The sequence below is a fragment of the Rhopalosiphum maidis genome, chromosome 3 (genome assembly GCF_003676215.2).
Source record: "Rhopalosiphum maidis isolate BTI-1 chromosome 3, ASM367621v3, whole genome shotgun sequence".
Classification (NCBI taxonomy): Eukaryota; Metazoa; Arthropoda; class Insecta; order Hemiptera; family Aphididae; genus Rhopalosiphum; species Rhopalosiphum maidis.
In genome coordinates this window covers 56,212,942-56,238,614 of record NC_040879.1, presented here as the reverse complement: position 1 = coordinate 56,238,614, position 25,673 = coordinate 56,212,942, and the positions used below count along the sequence as shown (strand labels likewise).

At 40.5% G+C, this 25,673-nt stretch overlaps 1 protein-coding gene across 3 annotated transcripts; it reads right to left on the bottom strand.

Annotated features, from left to right (window-relative positions):
* Positions 1–3,521: 3,521 nt before the first annotated feature.
* LOC113556353 (Y' element ATP-dependent helicase YJL225C-like) lies at positions 3,522–17,587 on the bottom strand. 3 transcript variants are annotated; one of them, XM_026961232.2, is made up of 5 exons: positions 17,087–17,587; positions 11,475–12,559; positions 9,861–9,937; positions 8,326–8,561; positions 3,522–5,862 (listed from the first exon to the last, which is right to left on the bottom strand). In XM_026961232.2, the coding sequence occupies exons 2-5, from the start codon at positions 12,441–12,443 to the stop codon at positions 5,828–5,830; spliced, it is 1,317 nt and encodes a 438-aa protein (XP_026817033.1). In that variant the 5' UTR covers positions 12,444–12,559; positions 17,087–17,587; the 3' UTR covers positions 3,522–5,827. The 3 variants fall into 3 exon arrangements, with proteins under 3 accessions (XP_026817033.1, XP_026817035.1, XP_026817034.1); XM_026961234.2 differs by having other exon boundaries at positions 8,482–8,561; XM_026961233.2 differs by having other exon boundaries at positions 5,820–5,862; positions 8,358–8,561.
* Positions 17,588–25,673: the final 8,086 nt, after the last annotated feature.

Genomic DNA, 25,673 nt, shown 5'->3' with positions numbered 1-25,673 from the left:
TCCCGTGATTTTATTTCGATTATTTTTTTTTGAAACTAAATCAAAGTAATTACAAATATAAATTAACTTAAATATTAAATAAATAATAATATTAACTATGACTATAAATCAAAATATTATTAGGGTTCGGATGTTAATTTTGGAACTTTTTAGAGTCTAAAAATTTAGACGATGCTCTCCTGGCCACAAATGTTTTTCACGTGCTAGTAAATCTGAATAACTAATTTTTATTTTGCTTTTTTTTTCATTTTTCGGCGTTGATTAATTTTTAGTCATTTTTACTGATTTCACATTAGTTCACTTTTGTGTCATATTTTGAGTAATTTGTAAGCTTTGATAAATGTATATAGAATTTTATAGTAAAATAGAGTAAAATTAAAAAAATGTATTTTTATTAATTTAAAACAAATTTTTGTAATTTTGAAGGACATTTTTTGACATTTTTTTGTCATATTTACACTTTTTAGGTCATTTTTTAATTTTTTTAAGGTCATTAACTTCCGAGCCCTAATTATTATTATTGTTTACTTATTTATTCCCCCTGTACTCTTTAGCATTGCTTTATATAAAGCACGTTTCCAGACGCTCATGATAAATGTCAATAAATCATTAAAAATAAGCATTCACATTCATAATCAAAATAATTTAAAATAAAGTATATAAGTATAGCTTATTAATTATTCATAATAGCGATTTGATAAATCGTTAAATAAATTTATAAATAAAATTATAAAAAATAATAAGCATTTGAAAAATGAATGCCAATAAATAACTCAAAAACATTCAAAATCTTATCGACATTTATATAAAAAAAAAATAAAAAAAATTTTTAAATATTTTATCTTTTATAGAAAATGGCAATAAAAACATTTGGTAAAAATGTCAAGGATCTACGGTTATTCGTTACTGAATTAAAACAAAATATCAAAAATTGATACAAGAAAAATAGTTATTATACAATAATACAACAATATATCGTTAATATTTGAAATTCAAACTGCCATAAAAAATGTATGTAACTTTTCGGTAAATTTTTTTTAATTATTATACCCTTGATATAAAAGAAAAAATTTAAATTGATTTCTAACTAAAAAATAATTCACGAATTTTTGAAAAAAGTTTATTAACAATTATAAAAGTTATTCTATAAATAGAATAGGAAATTCTGAAATAAACATTTGATAATAATTCGTTTTTAAGTTAAACAATAAAAAATTTTTGTACATAAACAATTTTTGTTTTTTCGGTTATTTTGAAAAATATTGAGAATTTTTTACCTTTTATCTCCTAAAGTACCAATTATTAACTAGAACTACTAGAAATCAACCACGATAAATTAAATCATAGCATATTTAAGACCCAAAAACTTCTATGACATAGAGAAAAAAAATATAAATCATTTCAAATATAAAACCAATACATTCATCCTCTATTCAGAATCTAAAGCGTTGGAAAGAGAAAAAATTTAAACCGTATCGTAGAAAAGCGTCAAAATGCTTATGGGCTTTACAGATTGTGCAGGATTTCTTCGTGGAAGGATTCAATGTTTTAAAAATATATTTGATTTTTATTGATTTTTTAAGTATATAAAAAGTGTTTATTAACTACAATTTTTCGATTATACATGATCAGAAAGTAAACTTCCTTTTAATTCGATAAAACTAATATAGCTGTTAATTATACGTAGATCCAAATAAAGGAAATGCATTACCCTCCCTAGCACGCGGGCCTGATGCTTCATTGTAGATGTTAAGTTTAGAACTTGTATTGTTCCGAAACGCATATATATGTATAAAAAACATGATCTTAACTGATACATTAATTATATTATCTAAATACGATACAGCGTTAAAGTTTTTGTGTTATTTAATAAACTAATATGTGTTATTATATATTATTATATCGTTAGTACTTATAGTTATAGCATTCGTGTAACAATCTATTTAGGTAACCTAATCTACTTTAGAAGAAAATTAATTGTACAAAAACGATTACGTATAAAAATGCTTCCAACATTTTTTTTTTCATTATTAACTAAACATATTAAAAATTATAGATCATTGTCGATTCTAAATATTTTGATATATAAAATATTGATAATCGTACAAATAATAACTTCTACTTTTTTTTAAATATTTGATGTTTATGTCATATAAGTTAGGTGTAAATTTATAATTTTATAAAAACGCTTCTGTCACCATATAGGTAAAAGAAATGTACATACACCTATAGCATTCTAAACGTAATCTATGGGTTATGGGTATAAATAATGACGATATATATTTTTTTTTAATAAAAATATTAGTGCGCGAAAAAATACAGGATTTTTAATATATAAAAATACCTAGTTCTATTGTTGTTAATTTAAATTCGAGATAGGATAATACATATATCGAGTGTTATGTATAACAAGTGGCATATAAAACAAAAACATTAAATTTTTAATGAAATTCGTATACAAAAGTCCCACGTTATTATAGGTCGTTTTAACTGAAAATTCGCCCTTTCTGGATTCGAACCGTACGATATGGTCTATAATGTTTAAAAAATTTCTCCATGAAAAGTAATTTATAAATATGTTATTATTACCTATGTGTTTATCGACAATGCGCACTATATACACGCACATTACACGTACGTTTATAATATTATGCACGTTACACATAGTCGGGCGTGTCTGTCCGATAAACTGCGAGCCGTATGGCTGATATCATTATTATTATAATATTAAGTTTATAATATAATATCATATTATTATTTATTATTATTTTATTAAGTGCGCTCGGTGTTCCAGCGCTATTCGTCGACGACAAGAACCAAACACCATTAGGCATTTCAGGTATTTGAATAATTTAAACGTGTCGTATATTATGTATACAATATGCATAATATTATAATAATGTTAAACGCGTAGGTATATATAAGTGTGTGTGTGTGTGTGTGTGTGTGTATGTATACATAATAAGTATTAACGCAACGACAGCGTTGTCGCGAATACTGCACTGGTCGGTCGGGGACATGGCTGCAGATGAAGGGAAGCTTTATTGGGTGTTTACTGGTCTCAAAATATCAATAAAGTCTGGATGATTTTGACTTTGTTACATCATAATATTATATTATACAATATGTATATATAATATAACCGTAGGTATAGTATCTTGTCAATACATATTTATGTAAATAATTTATATATATATGTATGTATAGTTTTTATATTTTTTATGAGTATACATAACATTGTACTGTACAACGAAAACAGAGAGATTTCGATGCCCTAATAAAAAGTTTTGTAGTGCATCGAGTATATATTGTGAAACCTTATTTGATGGACGGGTGTTAATGCACTACCGTGACCGTTATACCGGGTTAGGATTAATTAACAGCAATCCGGTGTATAAACTAACAAAAAGTTTATTTTATTAACAATTATTAATATATCATATTTACAGAGAAAAAAAATAATAAATAAATAAATATATATATTTATAGGTATACATTATACATAATACAATAATAATATTAAATAATAATGTATATTGTACATAAACATGAGTGAATTATGGTAATACTAGCCTTAATGGTTTTAACAGTAGGTAAATATAAATAAAAATACAAATGCTTAAGATTATATTAAAAGTAGATAATTTAGCTAATCAGACACAGACATATTGATAATATAGTCACACTGGTACGCCTGTGTAATTTTTGTTTAGCTAAAAGACCTATAAACATATATTGAGAAATAAAAGGACAATTCTTATAATTGTCGGGCTATAATATTTTATTAAACAGAGGCTATTCAAAAAATAAGAAATCAAAGACAATATAAAATTAATGTTGACGATCTTAGCGATTTTCAGTCAACCGCAATGTGTCATACATACTATGTACATGCGGTGAGAGTGTGTACAATAGTAACATGTATATACAGACTTTTGAAATCATATTATATTTGTTAGGTAGGTAATCATATCCCATTCGCCATCAAATCACTCATGGATCATAATATAAAATATGTTCACGTCACAACTGTGACTAATCAAATAATCCTTAATATCTAAATCTTGACTTCCAATCAAGAGCGAGAACCAGTGTTGGCACCGAAACATATGTATGTACTTTAAGCGTGATAGGTGAGTAGGTAACGTTATTAAAATTCCTACAGAATATACTATTGCGGGTTTTCAGCAGAAAAAAAAATCATAATATACAATATAATAATATAATATATGTTCATGTCATCACTGTGACTGATCAAATAATCCTTAACATCTAAATCTTAACTTCCGACCAAGAGCGAGAACCAGCAGCGGCGCCGAAACACGTTTGTGTATCTGCTAAAAGCGTGATAGGTGGGTAGGTATAACGTTATTGAATTTCTTACAGAATATACTTTTGATGGTTTTAGGAAAAAAAAAATGCAATTGATATTGCAGTGATTAAGTACATTCATGCCTTTGTCTATATCCGGCGCCACTGTCGAGTACGAATTACTTTTGCACCGACAAGTTTTCTTTTCGCTGATTGTACAGTATTCCGACAGGTATAAGAAAGTTTTACTGAAAATCCGTCTGTATACAAACAAATTGCATAAATAATATATCAAATAATTTTGTGAACCGGGAAAATTATGTATAATAATATAAACATTTCAAGAGATCGTGAGATGTAATGGAAACTTTTTGGTTAAACGTTGAAGATTGAAAACATTGTGGCGAAAAATACATTAGCTGAAAAACGTCAACGCGCGTCATTGGTTGATGGAAAGTATACAGAGATTTTCAAAAATTGTAAGACTTTAATAGTCATACAAAAACAAACTACACTTTATGGTGTGCACACTCTATAAATAGTATTCAAAACAATAATGTACGTCTTGCCAGTGGTCTACCCTGCGACCCGCAAACGAGTTTCGCTCTCATAAATATCAAATTTAAAAAATAATAACACATTAGCTTTCGTACACGGGTGGCTCTCGATCCCATGTCGGCATACCCGCGAACTAGTCACACTGTACTTACAAACAAATATAATAAATACAGTTACATATTGCAATAATGCTAAACTTAGGATTCAAGCAGTATATATCTATACACATAGACTTCGTATTTTAACTATGTAATACGTTTTTATTATTATAAATAGTGAAAATTAAATCATATTGATGAGTTGTTCGGTTAAGACAATGCGTCTACAGTAATAATCATAAACTGCACAATACCTGCAATTTTAGTTAAAAACGAAAAGGAATACAAACAACAACAATAACAATATGGTAATAATTTATATAGTCTATAGCTTTGAAAGAATTTGATAAAAAAAAAAAAGATTATTATAATAATAAATAAATGTCTATATTTGTATGGTTCGTATTGAATGTCTATAGAATATGTTAAAAATGATTTACTCTTGAATACTTAATTGTATTATTATAATACGAACGTATCAAATATAGACGTACACGGTTAAATATTAAAATTATTCCTTACAATTAGGTACATACACATAAATATGTATAAACACAAAACTGACACTGTCTTAAATGTTTAAAAAAAAAAAATCTACACATTCATAAACATTACGACGTTAATACATAAAATATATATATGCGTTCAAATATATATACATATATATGAGAATGAACTTGTTCGGAAATTAGTGAATAATTGCAGTATAATGTAGTGTTTGATCATTTTAAAAAAAAACTTAGGAGATTGATTCTAGGGAAACGGATAGGTTGACTTGTCGTCCTTTTGCTGTTTGATCTTCTGTAGTTCTTCGGAAAATATGTGGGCGACAAGTATTTTTTAGGTTTTTTCTTTTTGGTTTACAATGGCCACAATGGGTTCCTGGGGTTAATGCCTAAAAATAAAAATAAAAAAACATTATTCATCATTTTCAATACATTTTTTTTTATTTTTTCAAATCTCGATTTATTATGCGTATTGTATGTAATACAATATACTACATTTATATATTGTCACACATTATATAAATATGTGTATTATATTGTATTACTATAGTATATGGGCCAGTACGAGTCAAAGGTATGAGTAAGAAGCTTGTAACCGTTATGTTAAGATGTTAAGTGTGTGTTGAAGTCACGGGGGGGGGGGCTGAATGTGTTCTTGCTATTATCGTTACATTATAAACTTTATATTATGAAAAAAACTACAATGGGCTGGGATTGAATCTTCGATAGATACTCCACAGGGTAGGTAAGTCACGCATCCAACGGAAATCAAAATTAATGGGTTTTTGTATTTTGTTTGAAATTATTATTATTATTACTTATCGGACTACGTGCACGTCCAAGCGATAATTCTAAAACTCTAATACGCCTTTCCTTTAATTTTTTTCTATCCCTAAAATCGAGAACAAAGAATAAGCGTTTTCCTTTTCTTTTTTTTCGAAATTTATAAATTGGCGAAATAATTAATAATATATATATATATGAAATCTGCAACCACTCAAAAAGAGACCGTTTGTCATAGAACCGCGCGTACAGTTATTCGTGCCAAGAATTCGAGCATTTCGAGCCGTTCCTTCGGTATTAAGTATTAAACCACCACACAAAACACACGCACACCGCCCACAGGTTAGAGTTTGGAGCTCGTTATATTATATTACGATATTGTTATTGTGTTATTGTCGCCAACACGGGCGCGATGTTAGGATATATCTTGCCGTTCTCCGACAAAAACAACAACGACATTATTACTGTTGTTATTGTAAATTTATATAATATTATATATATATATATATATATATATAAGAAAAGACAGAAAACCGGACGAAATAATAATGGTAAAAAGACACGAGCAGCGGCATCGGTAAAAGAGAAGATTAACACACCAACTCGAGCGGCTTTTATTTATTTATTATTTTTCTTTTCTGTTTGCACGGCTATAATAATAATTGTTACGGAAATTTACTGATACACAGCTATAAAAACTACCACGCTCGCAAGCCCGCCCCGGACACGTCCCTTTCTGCGGGCCGCGGCGTCTTTGCGCGACGTGTGCCGTACACCGCCAAAGGACAAACGACGCCGCGCCCCGTCCGCACACACACACACACACACACACACACGATCCCTAAAATTTATAGAGTAATAAAACTGGGGTGAAAAATAAGCGAGTCCATTAAAAGAACCGCGGTAAACGCCGAGAACGCGAGCGACGACCACTACACATCATCACCCGACTGCACCGTGTGGGCAGCGGGGAAGAGACATCGGGTATCATTATCATCATCATCACCATCATCGTCATTATTATTATTATTATTGTTATTGTTATTATTAGGCGAGACGGGAGCGTTATTATTTTTCGACGAATTGCGTTTGACGGTTTTCGCAGAACGCTTTTTTTTTGAAATATTATCGAATTAAATAACGATAATCGCGATACCGCGAAAAACGATTGGGCCTTTTTTTTTTTTTTTTTTTTTTTATTTATTTTAAAGGCGAAAAACGTGCGGAAAAAAAGGTCGTCGAAACCGAGAAAAAAAACTTTTTTCCCTCTTTAAAACCCCACGACGGCACTCCACCGCTGATGACGCGATCGGCGCGTTTGTGTGCGAAGTGTGTTTACTCGACGGCGACGAGGTATAGTAATATTATATATTGTTATTATTATTATTATAAAGTGTGTCGCGGAGATGGGAAAAAGTCGACGAAATCACGTATGTTCGACGAGCGGCACGCACGGGCCCGGCCTTTTATAGACCGATATTAATAATAATAGACGGTCGGTAAACATTGCGGTGGCTGATCGGAATCGGGCGGGGAATAGAAATTGCGATAATAATACTGCACGCAAACGCGGGATGTGTATATATATACTGCGGAAGAGTATGAAAACATTTTTTTTCGCGCGCGCGTATATCAAATGCCGTTCAAGAGAGAGTCTTTTAATGTATACGATGATCGATGTGCGTGCGGTATGTGCGGTACACGGCACCTATATATATATATATATAATCGATCGTGGGGGTGAAAAAAAGCGACAAAACGTAAGCCCTAAAAAAAAAAAATAGGCACGCCACACAAATATATATATATAATGGACGTGTATATATCATGGGCGAAAAACGTCGCTATTTGCCGCCGCTGTTGGGAATGTGATTTATCGGAATATCGGCGTCGTAAAACCGTATAAAACACGTCGCCGTCGGCTACCGAGTGTGTGTGTGTGTGTGTGGGTCGTACTGGTCGTAGGGTTTTGTCACTGTACACATATATCGTTAGGTGTTTTCGTTGGTTAGATCGTTATGCTATATTGTCTAGAGAGGATTTCTCGGGGACTGAGGAAAGTCTCTCGCCTTGTCTAGTATGTACGATGTCGTCGGTGCACCTGCTATTATACGGCTTGTACAGGTTTCTGTAAGAATTGTGCCTCAGTATTTTCGGGCTCGTTTGTGTAGTGGTGGTGGTGTTTGTGACCGCGGTTGTGGTTAATGACGGTTTGAGATCCTTACACTTATTCCTGGAGTGCGTGGACAAGTCCAATGCCTGCGGCTCCATCAGCGTGGCCGTCACCATGGTGTTGATGAAACTGCTGTAACATAGAAAAAAAAAAAAACGTGAACGGCGTCGTTAAAATCGCCGTTCGGCGATACAACGGCAACAAAAAAAAAATACTATCATGTTTTACGGCAGCTATACGCCGAAGTCCTAATCGCCACGCGACTGTGCGTTATTTTAAGCGTGCAAAAACGTGTCGATCGTAAAATCGCGTTCTCAGCAAATTTTCCATAATTTTTTTCCCCGCGCGTGTTATACCCACACGTTATTATTATCGATATCGTTTTATCGCGGTGATCGCGTACGCTCAACGACGAGTACGCGCGGACAGCGCAAGAGCACGTCGTCGCCCCGTCGTCGTCCTCGTTATCGGGCGATTAAAGTAGGCGGTAATAACGTAATTTAATATATTATCGTATTAGGTTTACCTATATTATTATTATTATTGTGTTTCGCGCGCGTCCCCCACTCGGTCTGCCGACGACGACGACGCCTGACCTCGCGGTCCGCAAAAAAAAAAAAAATTTACGATAACGATACCGTCGCGTCGTCGTCGTCGTCGTCGAGTCTCGACAAAGAAAAGAAATCCAATGGCGAAAAAAAAAAATAATAAAACCCGATCGCCGTAACCCGTTGTCGCCGCCGCCGTCTACTCAATATGTGTAGTGTTATATACCGAGTGCGCGACTCGGTTTTATCGGACCGCGTCAAATAACAATAATAATAAAAACGGCGGCGGCGGCGGCGGCTGCTGCATACACCTCAGAGATACGTATATAATTACGATAACAATAATATAATACACCGGTGTACGCGATATATAAAATAATAATATTATTTTACACACAATAGATCGATCGACCCGAAAACGAAAATCTCCACCGCCGATCTCTCGTGTGTCGGCGGCGGCGGCGGCTGCGGCGGTCGGTCGGTCGGTCGGTCATTGGATTTTATTATTATTATTATTATTATTATTATATTATGCGCCGCGGATCGGCACGACGACCGCGACGGCGACGCAGTGCCCCTCCGGGCACTCCTCTTCCCGCCCGCCGCGGCCGCCGCTGCACCTCCGCGCCGGTTCCGAAACGATGCGGCGCGACGAGACGGCCGCCACCGCCGCCGCGAACTCGTCGCCGGCGAGGACGCGACGTCACGCAATTATCGCACGAGAGTCGCGCGGTTCGTCGTGGTCCGTATTCGTTTTTTCCGTTTCTTTTTTCGCCGTATTATTATGTACTGTATTCGCTATTTTTTTTTCATCTCGCCCGTTACCCATTCCATGCACGGCGCGCCGCGAGATGTACACAAAAAACGCGCTGAGCGAAATTACCTCGACTTGTTGTAGGAATTTTCCGTGGAAAAATTTGGAGAGAGATAGTTGTTGACTGAACCTGGTAGCGAAGTCGCCTGCAACAGAAACAAATACGCATTATGTTATTACTATAATATTATATCGTGTGCGATGACTACAACGACAATACGTCAATAGCGAAACGTATGTGTCGGCGCTTGTGCGTGTGTCACACCGCACGGTGTACACGCAATTATAATAATAATAATAATAATAATATTATTCATAATATCATCGTTCTAACGAGACACTCGGGGGGGGGGGGGGCGTTTTTCAGCGAGCGATAAATATTTGTTTTGCGCGCGGCGAACGCGACACGCGGCGCGCGCACGCATAGGTATGCGGCGCACGGCGATCGTCTGTTAAAACAAAAACCTCGCGATAATAATTATTACGCGCGGCCCCGAGACTGCCATGTGTACAATAATATTATATACATTATTACGGCCATCGTCGTCGTTACTGCACACGTGTGCTCATGGGTGTGTGCGTGTGCGTACATATATATATATATATATATAAAATAATGGTTTCGAGATAATACGGTCTAACGTGCGCGCCGGTCGAGCACAGTGCACATAATATAACGTTTCGCTTCTTTCTCTCTTTTTTCCTGCCGTTGGTTGTAAAACGAAATAAAGGCCGGCGGATAGAGAGAAAAAAAAAATGGAGGAAAACTTCGAAATGGTATATATATATATGTGTGTGTGTGCACGTGTGTTTGTGCGCTGTGCGCGAGAGAGGCGCGCGAGTAATAATAACGTTGACCGTCGTCGTCGTGTGCGGTGCGTTCGCGAGTGTTTACACGTGTGTGTGTGTGTGTGTGTGTCCCTCGCACAAGCCGCCGTAATAACCTAAACGCGTATATATATATATATATATTGTATACATATGGCACGGCGGCAACGACGGCGTCAAAGCGTATATAATATATATATATATGTGTGTGTGTGTGTGTGTGAACGCGATCGCATGTACACGACAACAATATATATATAACGTGCACACGGCGTGCGGGGGGTACGGGGTAGAAAAAAGGCGCGTACGAGTATTATTATACGGAAAAGTAAAAAGGTTTTTTTCTCTCTAGCCGCGCGTGGAGGGTTGTTAATATATATATATATAAGCTACGTATAAATCTCGTGAAACCGACGACAACGACGATGTGTGCGTCGGTTGTAAAAATTTCCGAAAAAAAAATCGTATAATATATTATTGCACGTTATAATAATATAATATAATATACCGCACACTCAAAGGAAGACGGCCGTGTACGTGTATAATATTATGATGCGTCGTGTGTGTGTGACCGACCACCACCGCCGCCGACGCGGGGCGAGCAGGGGGACCCGCAGAGTCAAAGGACCTGTACACACCGACCCGCCGGAACCGAGACGAGGACGATCACAGACCGTATACAATTATACACGTGTCACACACACACGCACACAATACAACAGATTACATTGTGGACATTGTGATATTATGTATTATATTATATTATTATAGGCACTGATTTATTATAAGTAATGGATTATATTATCCTTGTGTTGTATGTATCGTATAAGTAACATTATTACATAGGTGACTCACCATCATCGGGCCCGGACCAAAGTAGTTATTGATCTTGGATTGGAGTTCGGCTGGGCTGAGGCGGAGATTCGCGCGATCGGCGGCAGCCGCGGCCGCGGCTGCTGCGGCGGCGGCGGCAACTGCTGCTGCGGCTGCGGCGTTGCTGCCCTTGAGGCTGCCAAGTGGCGGCATATTGTGGTGTAGCATGTTTTGGTTGGTGAACTGCGTCAATTGCTGCTGGAGCTGTTGCGTTTGCTGAGAGAGGGTGAGACCACCGTTCAGGCCTGTAGGAACGTGGCCACCGTTTAGTCCAGGCGCGCCGAGACCGGCGTTGAGACTCGCGTTGAGACTCGCGTTGAGACTCGCGCTGAGGCTTGCGTTGAACCCGGCGCTGAGACTTGCGTTGAGCCCGGCGTTGAGGCTGGCGTTGAGACCGGCGTTCAGGCTGGCGTTGAGGCCGGCGTTGAGACCGCCACCCAACAAACCACCGCCCAGCAAGCCACCGCCGCCGACGATGTTGTTGTTGTTGCACAAGCTCAACGTGTTCTGCTGTTGTTTCTTGAGCTTAAGCTTGTGATGATGATGTCTCTCGGGACTGCGGCGAATCGGATTGGTCACGCACGGGTCCGGGCTGCTGAACCGGGACAGGCTGCCCTCGCGCTCATCCGTGTACGTCGACGAGTTGTTGTCCGAACCGTCCACAGAGAACGATTTTCTGGAATTTTCGTCCGACTTGTAGCCGTCCGACGACGCAGACGAAGACTTGGACTTCATCTCGTTATACTTTGCCTCCGCTTTCATGACAATGTCCTTGTTCTTAAACCAGCCGCGGAACGTGGACTCGGCCACGTGCAAGCTCCTGGCCACTTCGGCCTTCGAGCAGCCAGTCATCTTTATGCGGACCAGCGCGTCCACCTTCTGGTCGATGGTGAACAAGCGCTTTCCGTTGCTGTAAGTGATTGGCGAGTCTTTCTTCAGACCCACCTCCATGACGCGTTTATTGCGTTTTTCTACTACAAAAACAATAGACGATTTGTTCGGCGTTAAACAGGCCGCTACTCCTTTCGCTGCTCGTACTCCTCGGGTACGACGGCTACGTATATGGTCTGGAAAACGAAAAACAAAAATCGACGCACGACCGTATAGTGTTATTTGTTCACCGAATGTGTACACATATATACATAAACATAGTAATAATATAAGGGAAAAATAAATATCGCGCCACACCGTGTTCCACCCCTCACCGGGGCGGCCGTCCCAGAAACGCGGGGGTCAGAGAAAAAAAAAAGGACCCGAGAAACCCGGGTGGTAAGCGGACACAGCGGATGGGCTTGAGAGCGGGCGTGATGTTTGTAGGGGACGCGCGCCGTGCGAAATGACCGTGGATGGTGTGTAGGGTATGAGGGGGTGTGTGGTGCGAGTTATCCCCTACGGATAAGAGGATATAGGATGCGGCGGCGGTGGAGGGTAACGCGAGCGGGTGTGTGGGGTGTAACCGGCCGGCAACGAAGGAGGACAGGTATATAACGTGTGTGTGACGTGGCGGCGGACGGGTAGAAATATAACGACCCGGCGACGGCGTAGGCGAGGGAGAAGATTCACCGCCGCCGCCGCGGTACGCGTGCATGTGTGCGTGTACGGGTTTTACGACGCGCGTGGAGTGCCCTTCGAAACGAGTTTCGGTTTAACCCCGCTGCTATCCATGGACGCCGCCGCCGACCCATAGCAATAACAAACGCGCGTGCGCACCAGTGATGTCACAGAACAATAATTACGGTTTTTGCATTTTTTTTTTTTTTGCATTTCGAGAATTTCGAAAAAAAGCCCACATGACGCAAAAGAGACTGTAGAAAGTTTTATATCGTATTCGCAATATTACATAAGAATATGCGGTAAAAAAATATTCACGTCGGCGAAATACGATTTTATTTCACTCGCCGCCGTCACCGACGCTTCGGACGCATCGCCAACAACGTTATATAAAACCGATTAAAAAAAAAGAAAAACCGTGGACACGTAACGCGTATAATATTATATATACGACACGTCTTCGTCGTCCGTAACGAGGAGAACGACGACGACGACGACGACGATGATGATGCTTATCATCATTATGATGATGATGATGATGATGATGATGATGATGACGATGATGACGATGATGGTCGTCGTCGTCGTCGTTATTAAACGGTTTGAAAAAGCTGTCACCCGAACGATATTACCACGAGACGCGCGGTGGGCGGAATGAAGGTGTGGGTGACGGTCGGGTGAGCAGTTCTGAGCGGAGGGATGAATGAAATTAAGTGGTTAAACAATTTAAACGTCGTTTACGTTAACGGGCCTGCACCACCGCGATCATTGTGCGTATAGTACTCTCGACGCTAACCGAGTAATAATAATAATAATAATAATAATAATAAGCGACGGATAACACAATAATCCCAAATTCACCCGGCCAATGTCTTCAGTGTACACCAACGCTTCGATCAGACGTAAAGTTTCGTTGGCGTCGCCTATTTCCGATTCTGGGACGGGGACTGTCGTTGTTGTTATTGTCGATGTTGTTTTCGACGGTAAATTTTTGTTTGAAATTCTTACGTGCGTGCGTTTTCGTTTTCCCGCAATCGGGTGTTTTGGCACAAAGAAAATACCGGAAAAGTACGTTAGCGCGAAACCTTACCGGGGTGACAGGTGGCGGTGAGGGACGGGCAAGCATACGTAGGTGTGCTCGTCGTTAAATCGGTTAAGTAATCTGGAGTGACTGTTTTTGAAATGTTCTTGTATACGAATATATTGTTAAATCGTTAAATAACAATAATGATAATAGTGACGGCGCGCCGCCGGTCGTAACGGAATACGTGTTATGGAGAAGGTGCACGCACAAAACAAACCCGTCATCTACGCCGTCGTATTCGCGGCCGAGAGACGACGTCTCTATATTTCATCGACGTGTGCTATTAAAATATCATTAACGCTATTACGTAGTAGACGGTTTGTTCTCGGCCGTCGCGCCGCATAAAAAATAATAGTAATAATTATTGCTTTTCACTGAAATAAAGGTGGGCCACTTGACAATAAAATGACACCGTCCAGAAACATAATTAACAATGATAATATGACGTGGAGCCAGCGTTCAAATAAATAGTACGTAGGCATACGTCGGGCTCCACCGGGAAAACGGCCGGATCGTAAAAGACGACCGTTTTATTAAACATATATTGCAATAATATTAATATCAAGCGATTGTTGTTTATCGTTCGTATACACTTATATACTAATAATAACACAATAAAAAAACACTAAAACATAATATTATAATGTATGACGACTGCGGCCACGCACACAGTGTACATGATAATGCGATGCGATGCATTTCGTTTTCACTTCAAAAAAAAAACGGTTTTTATACACACGGTCGTCTCGAATCGACAAATCGGTTAGGGAAGCGATAAAAAAAAAAAAGAGTTAATAACCCTGTTTGTCACGTTTTCCGCCGCTACAAATGTCACGATTGTCGTTATTATTGTAACAATATTATTATTATTATTATTATCATTGTCATTACCGTTATCACGTTATTCCATTTTATACATCACACACGCGCAAACACACATACCACGCGCACGGGATATGACATTTTATACGTATTCACATCGTCCGGGCGTTATTACGTTCGAATTTTTATATTGGGATACGTAAAACCACGGGCGGACGACGCGACTGGCGATTATCTCTCGCCGACCGTCATTATCGCGCGTTTGGTATTTTAACGACGGAGTGTGTGTGTGTGTGTGTGTGTGTGTCCCAACACAGAGGAAACGGAAAAAAAATACACAGAACGGAATTACAACGGAGAAAAATATAAAACGTATAGAGAAGACAGATTCGCTGCAAACGCGCCCGAACAACGTTTTTGCACGTACGGTCTTCGGGAGGAGGCGAATAGTGTTAGCCACGCCGCGTTTTCGTGACGTAGACTTTCAATCGGATAAAATCGACGAGTCTCGAAACTTTAAAAACAAAAATATACTCTTAAAACGCGACAAACAATGACCGGCGAGGGCGAGGAAGTGTTATTTTTCGGCGAAAACGGAACCGTGTATCACGACCTCCCCCCACACACACGCACATATATATATGTGTGTGTGTGTGTGTGGAGAGAGAAACGAGCGGATGACCGAGACGAACAGAGTAAGCTTAGAAGGGGCGGGGGGGGGCGTAGAGAGAGTTATTGGTTTTTCGCGCGGAAACCGCTTAGAAAACGGACCATACAATAATATTAGATATATACGTATGATGGGGCACTCCCGAGGCGGCAAGAACGAAAACCCGTCGAAAAGGGGATAGAAAAAAACAACAACTGTGTAATATAAATCCGGCAAAAGTCTATGACCAGAGGCCGTAAACGTGGTATTACATATATACACATACACATACACATAACGACGTAACGTACCCGCGCGTTTGCGATATACATATAGTGATGATTTTGCCGCGCAATTTTTCACGGTCGACAGACCACACGGCGGCTGCGCCGGCGACGAGTCGCGTATTTTTAGAACGCGTTTTCTTTTTCATATATATATATATATAAATTAACGACTACGACGACGTCGGTAATTACGAGATTGCGTGCGCGCGGAAAGAAAGGACGGCGGCGACGCGTGGGGACACCGCTTATACACGTATATATATATAATGTAAGTACACACACGCACACGCTTGTATTCGCGTATATAGTAATAATAATAATAATAATAATACGCCGCAGCCAGCGCGTGTGTGTTATACGATCTCTCGTCGAGCCGATTATATTATTATTTCGTACTCGCACCACGTCGCCGTCACCGCTGCTAATCCGTTCGGCGTAAAAAATTATTAAATCGTCGTCGTCGGCCACGACGATACAACAATAACAATTTATAATAATAATAATAATAATAATACGTCTTCTCCTCTCCCGTGCATGTCAATCGAACGACACCGACGTCGCGACGCGGTCGAACAGATGGTTTTGATAGACGGTCTCGCGCGCTCGTATGTGTCCGCGTGCGGCGTACGAAAATAAAAATAATAACAAATTTCTATATACAATATACGTATTTCTATTTTTATTATTATTATTATTATTAGTAGAGTAGTAGTAGTAGTAGTAGAATTAGTAATGGCAGTATACGACGCGCGACGTTTACGACTGTCTTCCGGTGCTAGAGAAATAATCGTAATCATAATAATAATAATATTATGCGCAAACCCAAACAGAGTAAAGCAATAATAATAATAATAATAACAATAATCTCGATAATAATAAAAATAAAAGCGTATTCGTTTGGCAGGACGAAACAGACGGCGCCTGCCGCCCGTTACGGCGCGCGGAGAGATCTGTCTATAGTTGGCGCGCTTTTTCAAAAACGATCGTCTCCACCGTCGCCGTGTTACCCGCCAACACAGGCCATTGATGTTAATAATAATTATTTTTTTAATTTCTTTATTTTAACACAAGACAATTCTTAACTAATACAATAAACAGTATGAAGATATGTGATATAAGACTAATATTTATGTATATATTTATTATATTTATACTAATAATAATATTACTATTATATAATTTTAAATTAAATTCGACATACCTGGTGTGTATTCGCAGAGGACTCGTGGTTGATCAAACGGTTGTTGTATCTGGCACCATGTCAGCGGACAACACCTCGACGTTGATGATTGGCGAAGACTTAGTTCCGTAAACGCGAAACGAGTAAACACAAAAAAGGTAAAAATAAAATTAATTCAAAATACAAAAAAAAAAAAATGTCAAAACGTTTGTAAAATTGTTAATAAAAATGACACAGCGGTGACGGTCAAAAAGACGCACTAAAATATCGCGGGAGAACGAAAATTTCAAAAAAAAAAAAAAAATTTATAAAGTTTTATATTCCACAGGGGAGACGTCAACGATAATAATTAAAATATTTAATATTAATAATCCGTATGAAAACCGTCGGGGCGACCGACAGATAAAACGACGCGACGATAAAATAAAGCGCGCGACGGCGTGAGAAGTGTTGTGCGGAGCGCGTGTGAACGTGGTGTGAGGTGCGACGACGACGACGAGAACGGTCGACCGGCGTCCGCGAAACGTGTGGCGGTAATGAGCAGCAGCCGCCGGCACCGCCGCCACTACCACCACCAACGCCGCCGCCGCCACCGCCACCGCCACCGTCGTCGTGCGCGTCGTAAATATATATATATATATATACACATTATATGTACGTGTATACGAAACTCGCGCGCGCACTCACACACTCTCACCCGCACACACGCACACACGCACACACGCATATCGCGTATATATATATACAAACGACGTGTGTGCGAGTGAGAAGAATTGGAAAATGTCATATGTCCAGCGACGGCGGCGGTGGACGACGACCGCGGGAGGCCACGTTATCGCGTTCCCGCCGCCGCCGCCGCCGCCGCCGACCACCAACCGTACGACGACGACGACGACGACGACGACGTCGGCGGCAGCGGACCGGACACCCCCGAAAACCCGATACGCACGCACGTACCACCACCGTCCACTATTATAATATTATATTACGTTGTGGCCGACGCTGCTTTGGCGCGGCGGTGGCGGGTGGCTGTTGTTTGCCGCGTCGTATATAATATTATATACATAACATTATACCGGAGACGACGGTATATATAATAACATATAATTCCCCTTCGACACACACGCACACCGCGCACACACACCAAACCCCCGCACCGAGAGTAATACCCGTCCGCACGGGAGAGGGGGCACTTCCACGCACGTGTGTGTGTGTGTGTGTGTACGCGTAAGGCCGCCTGCACAGCCGATAACCCGCGGGACCGTCGACGAGCAGCAGTTTTGGAGATTATTATTATTATTATTATTATTGTTATTATTATTCGAAGGGTACACGCACACTGCAGTGTGTACGTCGTCTGTGCACCGCGACAGTGTGGGCGGAACGTGCATTCTGCGCTATTTGACGATTTGTGTTCGATAGAGAGAAATTCGAGAAAAATATTTTTATAGGACTCGAATCGTTTTTTTTTTTTCGCCGCTCGGCGGGTGTAAAACGAAATTCGTTTTGCCGTCTCTCGCGTAATTGCGTATCGCGCATGTAATAATATAATATTGTGCATATATATATATATATATATTGGTCGGTCGAAGGGGGAAAAAATGAAACGGACGAGAGAAGCAAAAAAAAAAAAAAAAACGATTATAATGATATTATATTCGTCGTCTTCGCCGTCGTCGTCGTCGACGTCGTCCTCGTCGTCCTCGTCATCGCCGCGACGGTTGCCGCAACCGCAACCGACGCACCACACACGCGGCCCCGCCGCCGAGTTTTTTTTTATTATATACGCGAGAAATATTACGTCAGATAAACGCGTATATTATTATTATTATACGGAACGTCGGCCGCCGCAGCCGCCGCAGACACACGCAAGTGGGTCGAAAAGCATATTTTCTTTTTACGCGTATAAATAATAATATTTCGGTGTATAGAGGTACCTCTTACCTAAATAACAGTGTGTATATATATATTTATACGATATTTTACACTTATATATTATGATTATTATTATACGTTATTATATATTACATAAGTGCGATTTTTTTTCTTGAAAAAATTGTTTTTCAATATATCTCGTGTTGGCGGCTGCAGTGGATGTTTCGTGGCGCGAGGGGGGTGGTGGCTTAGAGTTGGCGGTGCTGCATGCGCGCGTAATATATAACGCCGCGGACGAGATGAAAAAGAAAATACATAATATAATAGTTTGTCGGATTTTTTTTTTCTTATTTTAATTTGATTTTTTTCTCCGTCCGTCTATGTACATTATATTCATATACTGTTACATGATGATTTACACTTTATACACGGATACCACGCTATACATACCTGTCCGTTTCCTTTTGCAGGCGAATCGAAAAACGAAATTCGTTTCTTTTCGTACAACGTACCATAATCGAATTAAACGACTACGACTCAATCATGCCACCCAGACCCAATCATAATGTTCTTATAACGTATCTGTATTTGATACCTATATGGCTGTATGTATTGTGTACAAGTATAAATAACTATATACTGCATTTCATTATAATACATATCGTTTAGACACGATATTGCTATATATTGATATTATACTATATCATGTGTATAACCGTGTAGACGTCGTATATATATATATATACATATATATATATAATAGTCGACAAAAGAAACCGTTTTAATATACCAACCAATTCCGATATTATTGCTACATATTTAATTTTTATTCGCGCCGAGCGACATGCAGACAGGGTTAAATATAATTTTATATCTCCCGTGTTGAAAAATTTACATTGAATACATTATAAATCCTTTACTAGGACGGTAACTCATAAACACGTATAATAAGTTACAAAGATATTATTAAAAAATGTTTTTTCTTAAAACCATTTCCATATTGACGTTGTTTGTCGTAAAGTTTTCGCGTGAAAAACTTTTTTCCGGACGGTTTGTCAAAACGCGAAGTGTAGTATTGTTGAAAAAAAGATCTAATAAAAATACACGAGTTATGAATAATTGAAAATATTTATTTTTATGACAAATCAAAAACACATTTCATCGTAATGTTTGCTTTTAAAACATACAGTATGGTCAGCGTACACTTTTTTTTCATTTATTCGCTTCATTATTTTCTTTTCATAGAACTATACCCATGTTTATTTATAGTACAATTTTTGGACATCGACGCGAGACGAAAAACTGACGGTCAAAATTGTCCGTCGACCGTCTGTTATGAAAAACAATGGAAATAAATAAACACGTCTTCGCCGCGCTGGTTGCTTGCGTCTGCTATATCGAGCTGCGTAAATTCAATAGCTCTCGTGGCCAGAAAGTTGAGAAACACGAATTATTATAAGAAGTCTATTCATTTCTATTTAGACCTTTTATTCTGTATCAAGGTCGTCTTTCGCAATAAAATTAAATATTATTTAACGTTCGCATATATAGCTTTTCTTTTAAAGTTAACAGACACCATTATTATGCAGATATTTTTGTAATGCGGTTTAATTTATTAGCGTTTTGTTTGGTTCCATTACGTTATGAAAAAAGTTTTCTCTAATATTTGGGTTTTGTGTTGCGTTACCAAATGTATACACAAAATTGATTCTTATTTCTTTTTTACGATTGAATTCGCGTATTAAATGTATCTCAACTCATCGCTTGTCTTACCGCACAGAGAATTTCATAGTTTTTGCCAATGTGATTATTGGAAAATACTTTTTCGCTTTTCCTATTATTGTGTTAAGGTTAACATTTTTATGAAAAAAAACATAACTTAAAAACATTCCCAAACGAATAATTTTGCTGACAATATATTGGTGATGAGGGTACGTATATTTTTTCTTCTTAGCCGTATAGACTACATTAGAGTATATATATATATATATATATATATATATATATATATATAATAGCCGCTCTTATAATCGATTGAAAAATGTTGAAATTTGAATATCGTGAGGTAACGATTGGGATTTTCATAATGCGTTTTCACGAACCCTACCGGTGGGGATTAATATTACAAATGATTTCAGTTCCGGGAGCTCGTTACACGGTTTATGCGTTTCGTATAAAATCGCCGTCGACACCGACGACGGCGGCACCATGAATCGAGCCCGCGTAAAAAACATATAAATTGGATTTCCATATTATACACGCAGGAGGTGGTTTATCGGGTGGCAAACAGCGACCGATCGTGTATAATACGAACACTGCAGGTGCCTCATCCTACTTCTAGACCGAAGTGAAAGGATGCGACGACGGTAATTTAAGGAACGAAAATTGTATTCGAAAAACAGTTGCTATAATAATTTATATATATATATATATCGTAAACCGGTTGACATTTTTTTTATTTATTTATTTTTTATTCTACTCGTCGAGTATATTATTATTATTTTATACATATATACAAATGTGTGTATAAATAATAAACAGTTATAGTATACCTATCACTGAAAACTCGTAATCATTGTGTATGTGTGTCTATGTGATCGTGCGAGTAGTACTTGTATATTATTTCGTCGTTAAGTTTATTTAAAGTCGGTGGCGGTATCGGTATGCGCTGGAAGTCTGAGGGGGAACCGTCTAGTGGCGGCGGCGAGAATAACATAAGATGTCTATACCTAATGCCGTCAATAATGTCGAAAAGATATACGGTGCTCTAATCACCGTCCATCGAACACCGCAGTATTATTATTACAGTCTGTAATTTCGTATATTAAGTAAAATATTATGTCGTTAATACGATTTTTGAGACGTATACGACGACGATAATATCGATGGACTAGGCAGCGTACATAATAAAATTATATCGAATCCGTGGTGCGGTGCGACCAGTGAAACCGGTAACATTAGACTTTTTCAGTTTTTAAATATATCATGCATGTAACCGGGCATTGGAGAATATGGCATACTAACGGGAGATTATAAGAGTTAATCCCTTCAACCGTCCATATAAATATATTATATTGTACGCGGCGCAATAAACGCATTAAACGCATTAAACACTGCAACTGTACAAGTATATGATGCGGCCCGCCAGTACCTTTGTACAATAATATAATATAATATATTTATGAATATGACTACTATACAGTTGATGCTTTACAATATAACGAAAATAATGTTTTCGACGTTGTCTCTGAACATCCTCTTTGATATCATGTACGTGTGCATTGTAACTGAAAAAATATATTGACATTAGACAATATAATATGGTGTAGCAGGTATGAGTATATATTATGACCACTCTACGGGGTGGCTTGTGAACGTTTGACGATTCCTCGAAAAACATTATTCGTTGGAGACTTGAGACGAGTACAATGTACGGGATTATGTTACCATTATTGGTGTTGGCACCGCCGACATTATTCAGCATCGGCCTTTGTGTCCTAAATCCCAATCGCCTCGACATGTCCACACTCGCACACACACACACACACACACACGTACTTATAATGATGTAATGTACTCTCCTGCAGTCGTTTCGTTTTGGCGATGGCGAAATCGGAAGACCCCGTGCCGCGGCGGTGGCGACAACGGCGACGACAACTATATGCTATGACGGTGGCGGTGCGCATTCTTGGGGTTTTAAAAATCGACCCGACGGTCACCGCCGATTGGACGTGCCTATATACTCGAGCGAGTTTTTCACTCGGTAAATGTAATACAATAGTGTACGATGGTGTATATACCTACGCGATAACAATAATGTATAAAAATATTATTATTGCGGAAAAAAAAAAGATATCCGACGAAATCACGGACATTCATTGTAGAACGATTGGTCCGGCCACCGCCGCCGCTGCGTCGCCGTTCGAAATGACCCAAACACGTACACACCCGCTGCGAATCGCTAAGGCGGATGGACGGACGGACGGACGGACGGAAAAAAAAATATAATAATAATAATAATAATAATAATAGTAATAACGACAACAATAATAATAAGAATAAGAATAGAAACTCGGTTCGTCCGTATATTATATATATAATATAATAATATAATACGTATACTTTATTTTTTTTTTGTCGTCCTGTACGTCGTCGTTCGCGACGGTCGCGGGGGACCCTCTCTACACTAGAACGGATGGTATTATGTACGCGTATCCCGTACATTTTCACGTCGTCGTCGTCGTCGTCGTCGTGCGTTTCGTGTGTTATTATTATTATTATATTTCTTTTTGCCACGACGACGACAACATAATATTGTTACAATACACACGACATGTTAACGTGTGCACTGGCGGTGCAACGGCGACGGCGACACAAAAGCGACGGCGGCGCGCACACACACACACATACACACACACACACACACATACGCACATAAACGCCATACGCGTACTCATGCACACTCTCACACACACACACTCGTACACATACACACACACTGGCGCGCGCGAACGGGCACAATGGTCTGCTCTGCGAGGCGGAGTGAAATCAGTTTTTCCGCCGCGCCCGTCCTGCGTGAGCGGCAGCGACAGCGGTGGCTGCGGCCTATGCGTCGTATTTATTACGAGCGGCAAAAGGAAAAAAAACAAATAATAATAATACATATTATATGTGAAAAGAAAGAAATGTGAAAAAAAATACGACGCGTTCACAACGTATAAATAATAAATGTAGATACGCATGTGGCGTGCACGGTGCAGCGGTTGACGCTCGAGCGGGGGGGGGGGAGGGGGTGGCCGAGGATGATATCGTCGTCGTCGTCGTCGAAAACCCCCGAAAACCTACGTCGCCGCGAACTGGTTTTCTTTTATATTTTCTATTTTTTTCTGTATTTTCTCGCTCGCTCCCTGTCTGTCGGTCGCTCCTCTCTCGCGTCTCCGCTATCTCTCTCTCTCGCGCGCGCGTCCGATCCGTCGATAATTGCGACCGGCTGCCGGTATACACATTACACACACTCACACACACACCATACATACGCGCGCACATACCACAGCGACGGCGGTATGCACGACGGCCACCGCATACACACACACACACACACACGAATGCGCGCGCGGGCAGTATACTATTATGCACGTACATATATTATATTACTACGCATAATATATTATTATAATGTCCTTGTTTCCGCGAACCGCGCGCGCTAATGATTATGCTCGCCTCTACCCCCCGCCGACTACGGTCACCGTACTGCAGAACGCACACACGTGCACTCGCCTCGTACATATATATTATATATTATAATATATATGCATTATACACACGCGCACACATATACGATAGGCTGGCGGCGGGTGTTGTGAAACACGTCGCCATCACACGGTCGGCTGGGTCGATGTAGCCGCGCGCGGTGGCGGTGCGTATATAGTGTGTACGACGACGACGACGACGACGACGACGACGACGACAACAACGACGACGACGAAAACGACGACCATCGTCGGCGGTGAGGGGAGCGGCGGCGGCGGCGGCGGCAGCGATGCATATAGGCCGTTGGCGGCGACGACCACGGCGCGGCGGTGTCGACGGAGCGCGGTGGCGGTACGAGAGAACCGTAGCATGCCGCGACTGTGGAAGCAGATAAGACCGCCGGGTGTGTCCGGGGCAACGATGCGTGTGCGGGTAAGTGGCAACGGCGCGGCGCGGCGCGGCGTCGTCGACGGTGCGGTGCGGTCGGCGGGCCGGCGGGTAGCCGTGCGACGGCGGACGTGTGCGGGCCGGCCGGTGAGTGGCGGCGCGGGGATAGGTCCCGCGGGCTTAACACGCGATCCGCGGGCCCGGAAGACGGACGACAGACAGACAACCGTCGCCGTCGGTCCGGCGGGCGGTGGCGGCAGCGGGGTGTGTGTATGTGTGCGTACGTATATGTTATATACGTATATATATATATATATATATACGAACGCGATGCCCGTAGGCGTGTGGGAGAAGAGAGTATTATAATATATATATTATACGCGAGTGCGCGCGTGTGTGTGTGTGTGCGTGTACTGTGTACAGCGAGTCGCAGTGCGGTGCAGCAGCGGCGGCGAGTGGTTTCGGTGTGTGTGTCGGCGGCGGCTGCGACCGCGGCTATAGCGATGGGAGTGTGGTGGAGGGGAACTCGGAGCGGATATTAGAACGGCGCGCGCGAGCGAGTGAGACAGAGTGTAGTGTGTGTGTATGTGTTTGTATACGCGAGAGAGCCGCAGAGCGAGCGAGATAGCTGGCGGCCGCCGCTGAGCTCGGGTCACAATCATAATGGCATATGGGGGTGGACCGGGTGTGAGTGGCGGTGCCGGCGGCCCGATGCGTCGGCGGGTGAGTAGGGTCCGCCGCCGTCGTGCTATCCGTGTCCGGCAGCTAGCCAGCCGCCGCCGCCACCGCCAACGCCGAACTCGCCTCCACCCTTTTATCTATATATTTCAAAAACCACCGGCCACCACTACCCCGTTCGCCGCGCCGTACCGCACCCCGGCACTTTCCGGCGGCGTCCCCTTTTTCCAATCTACCAGCGCGTATTTCCAACGCACGCACGCACACACGCATGCACGGGCATTAAAGTGCGACGCCCGCGGCTCTTTTGCCCGCTGACGCCGTGGACAAAATCCACTCGCACCGCCGCCGGCTGTACGATGTACGCCGCACGCACAGACAGCGGCGGCGGCGGCGGCGGTGGCGGCGGTGCTATCGG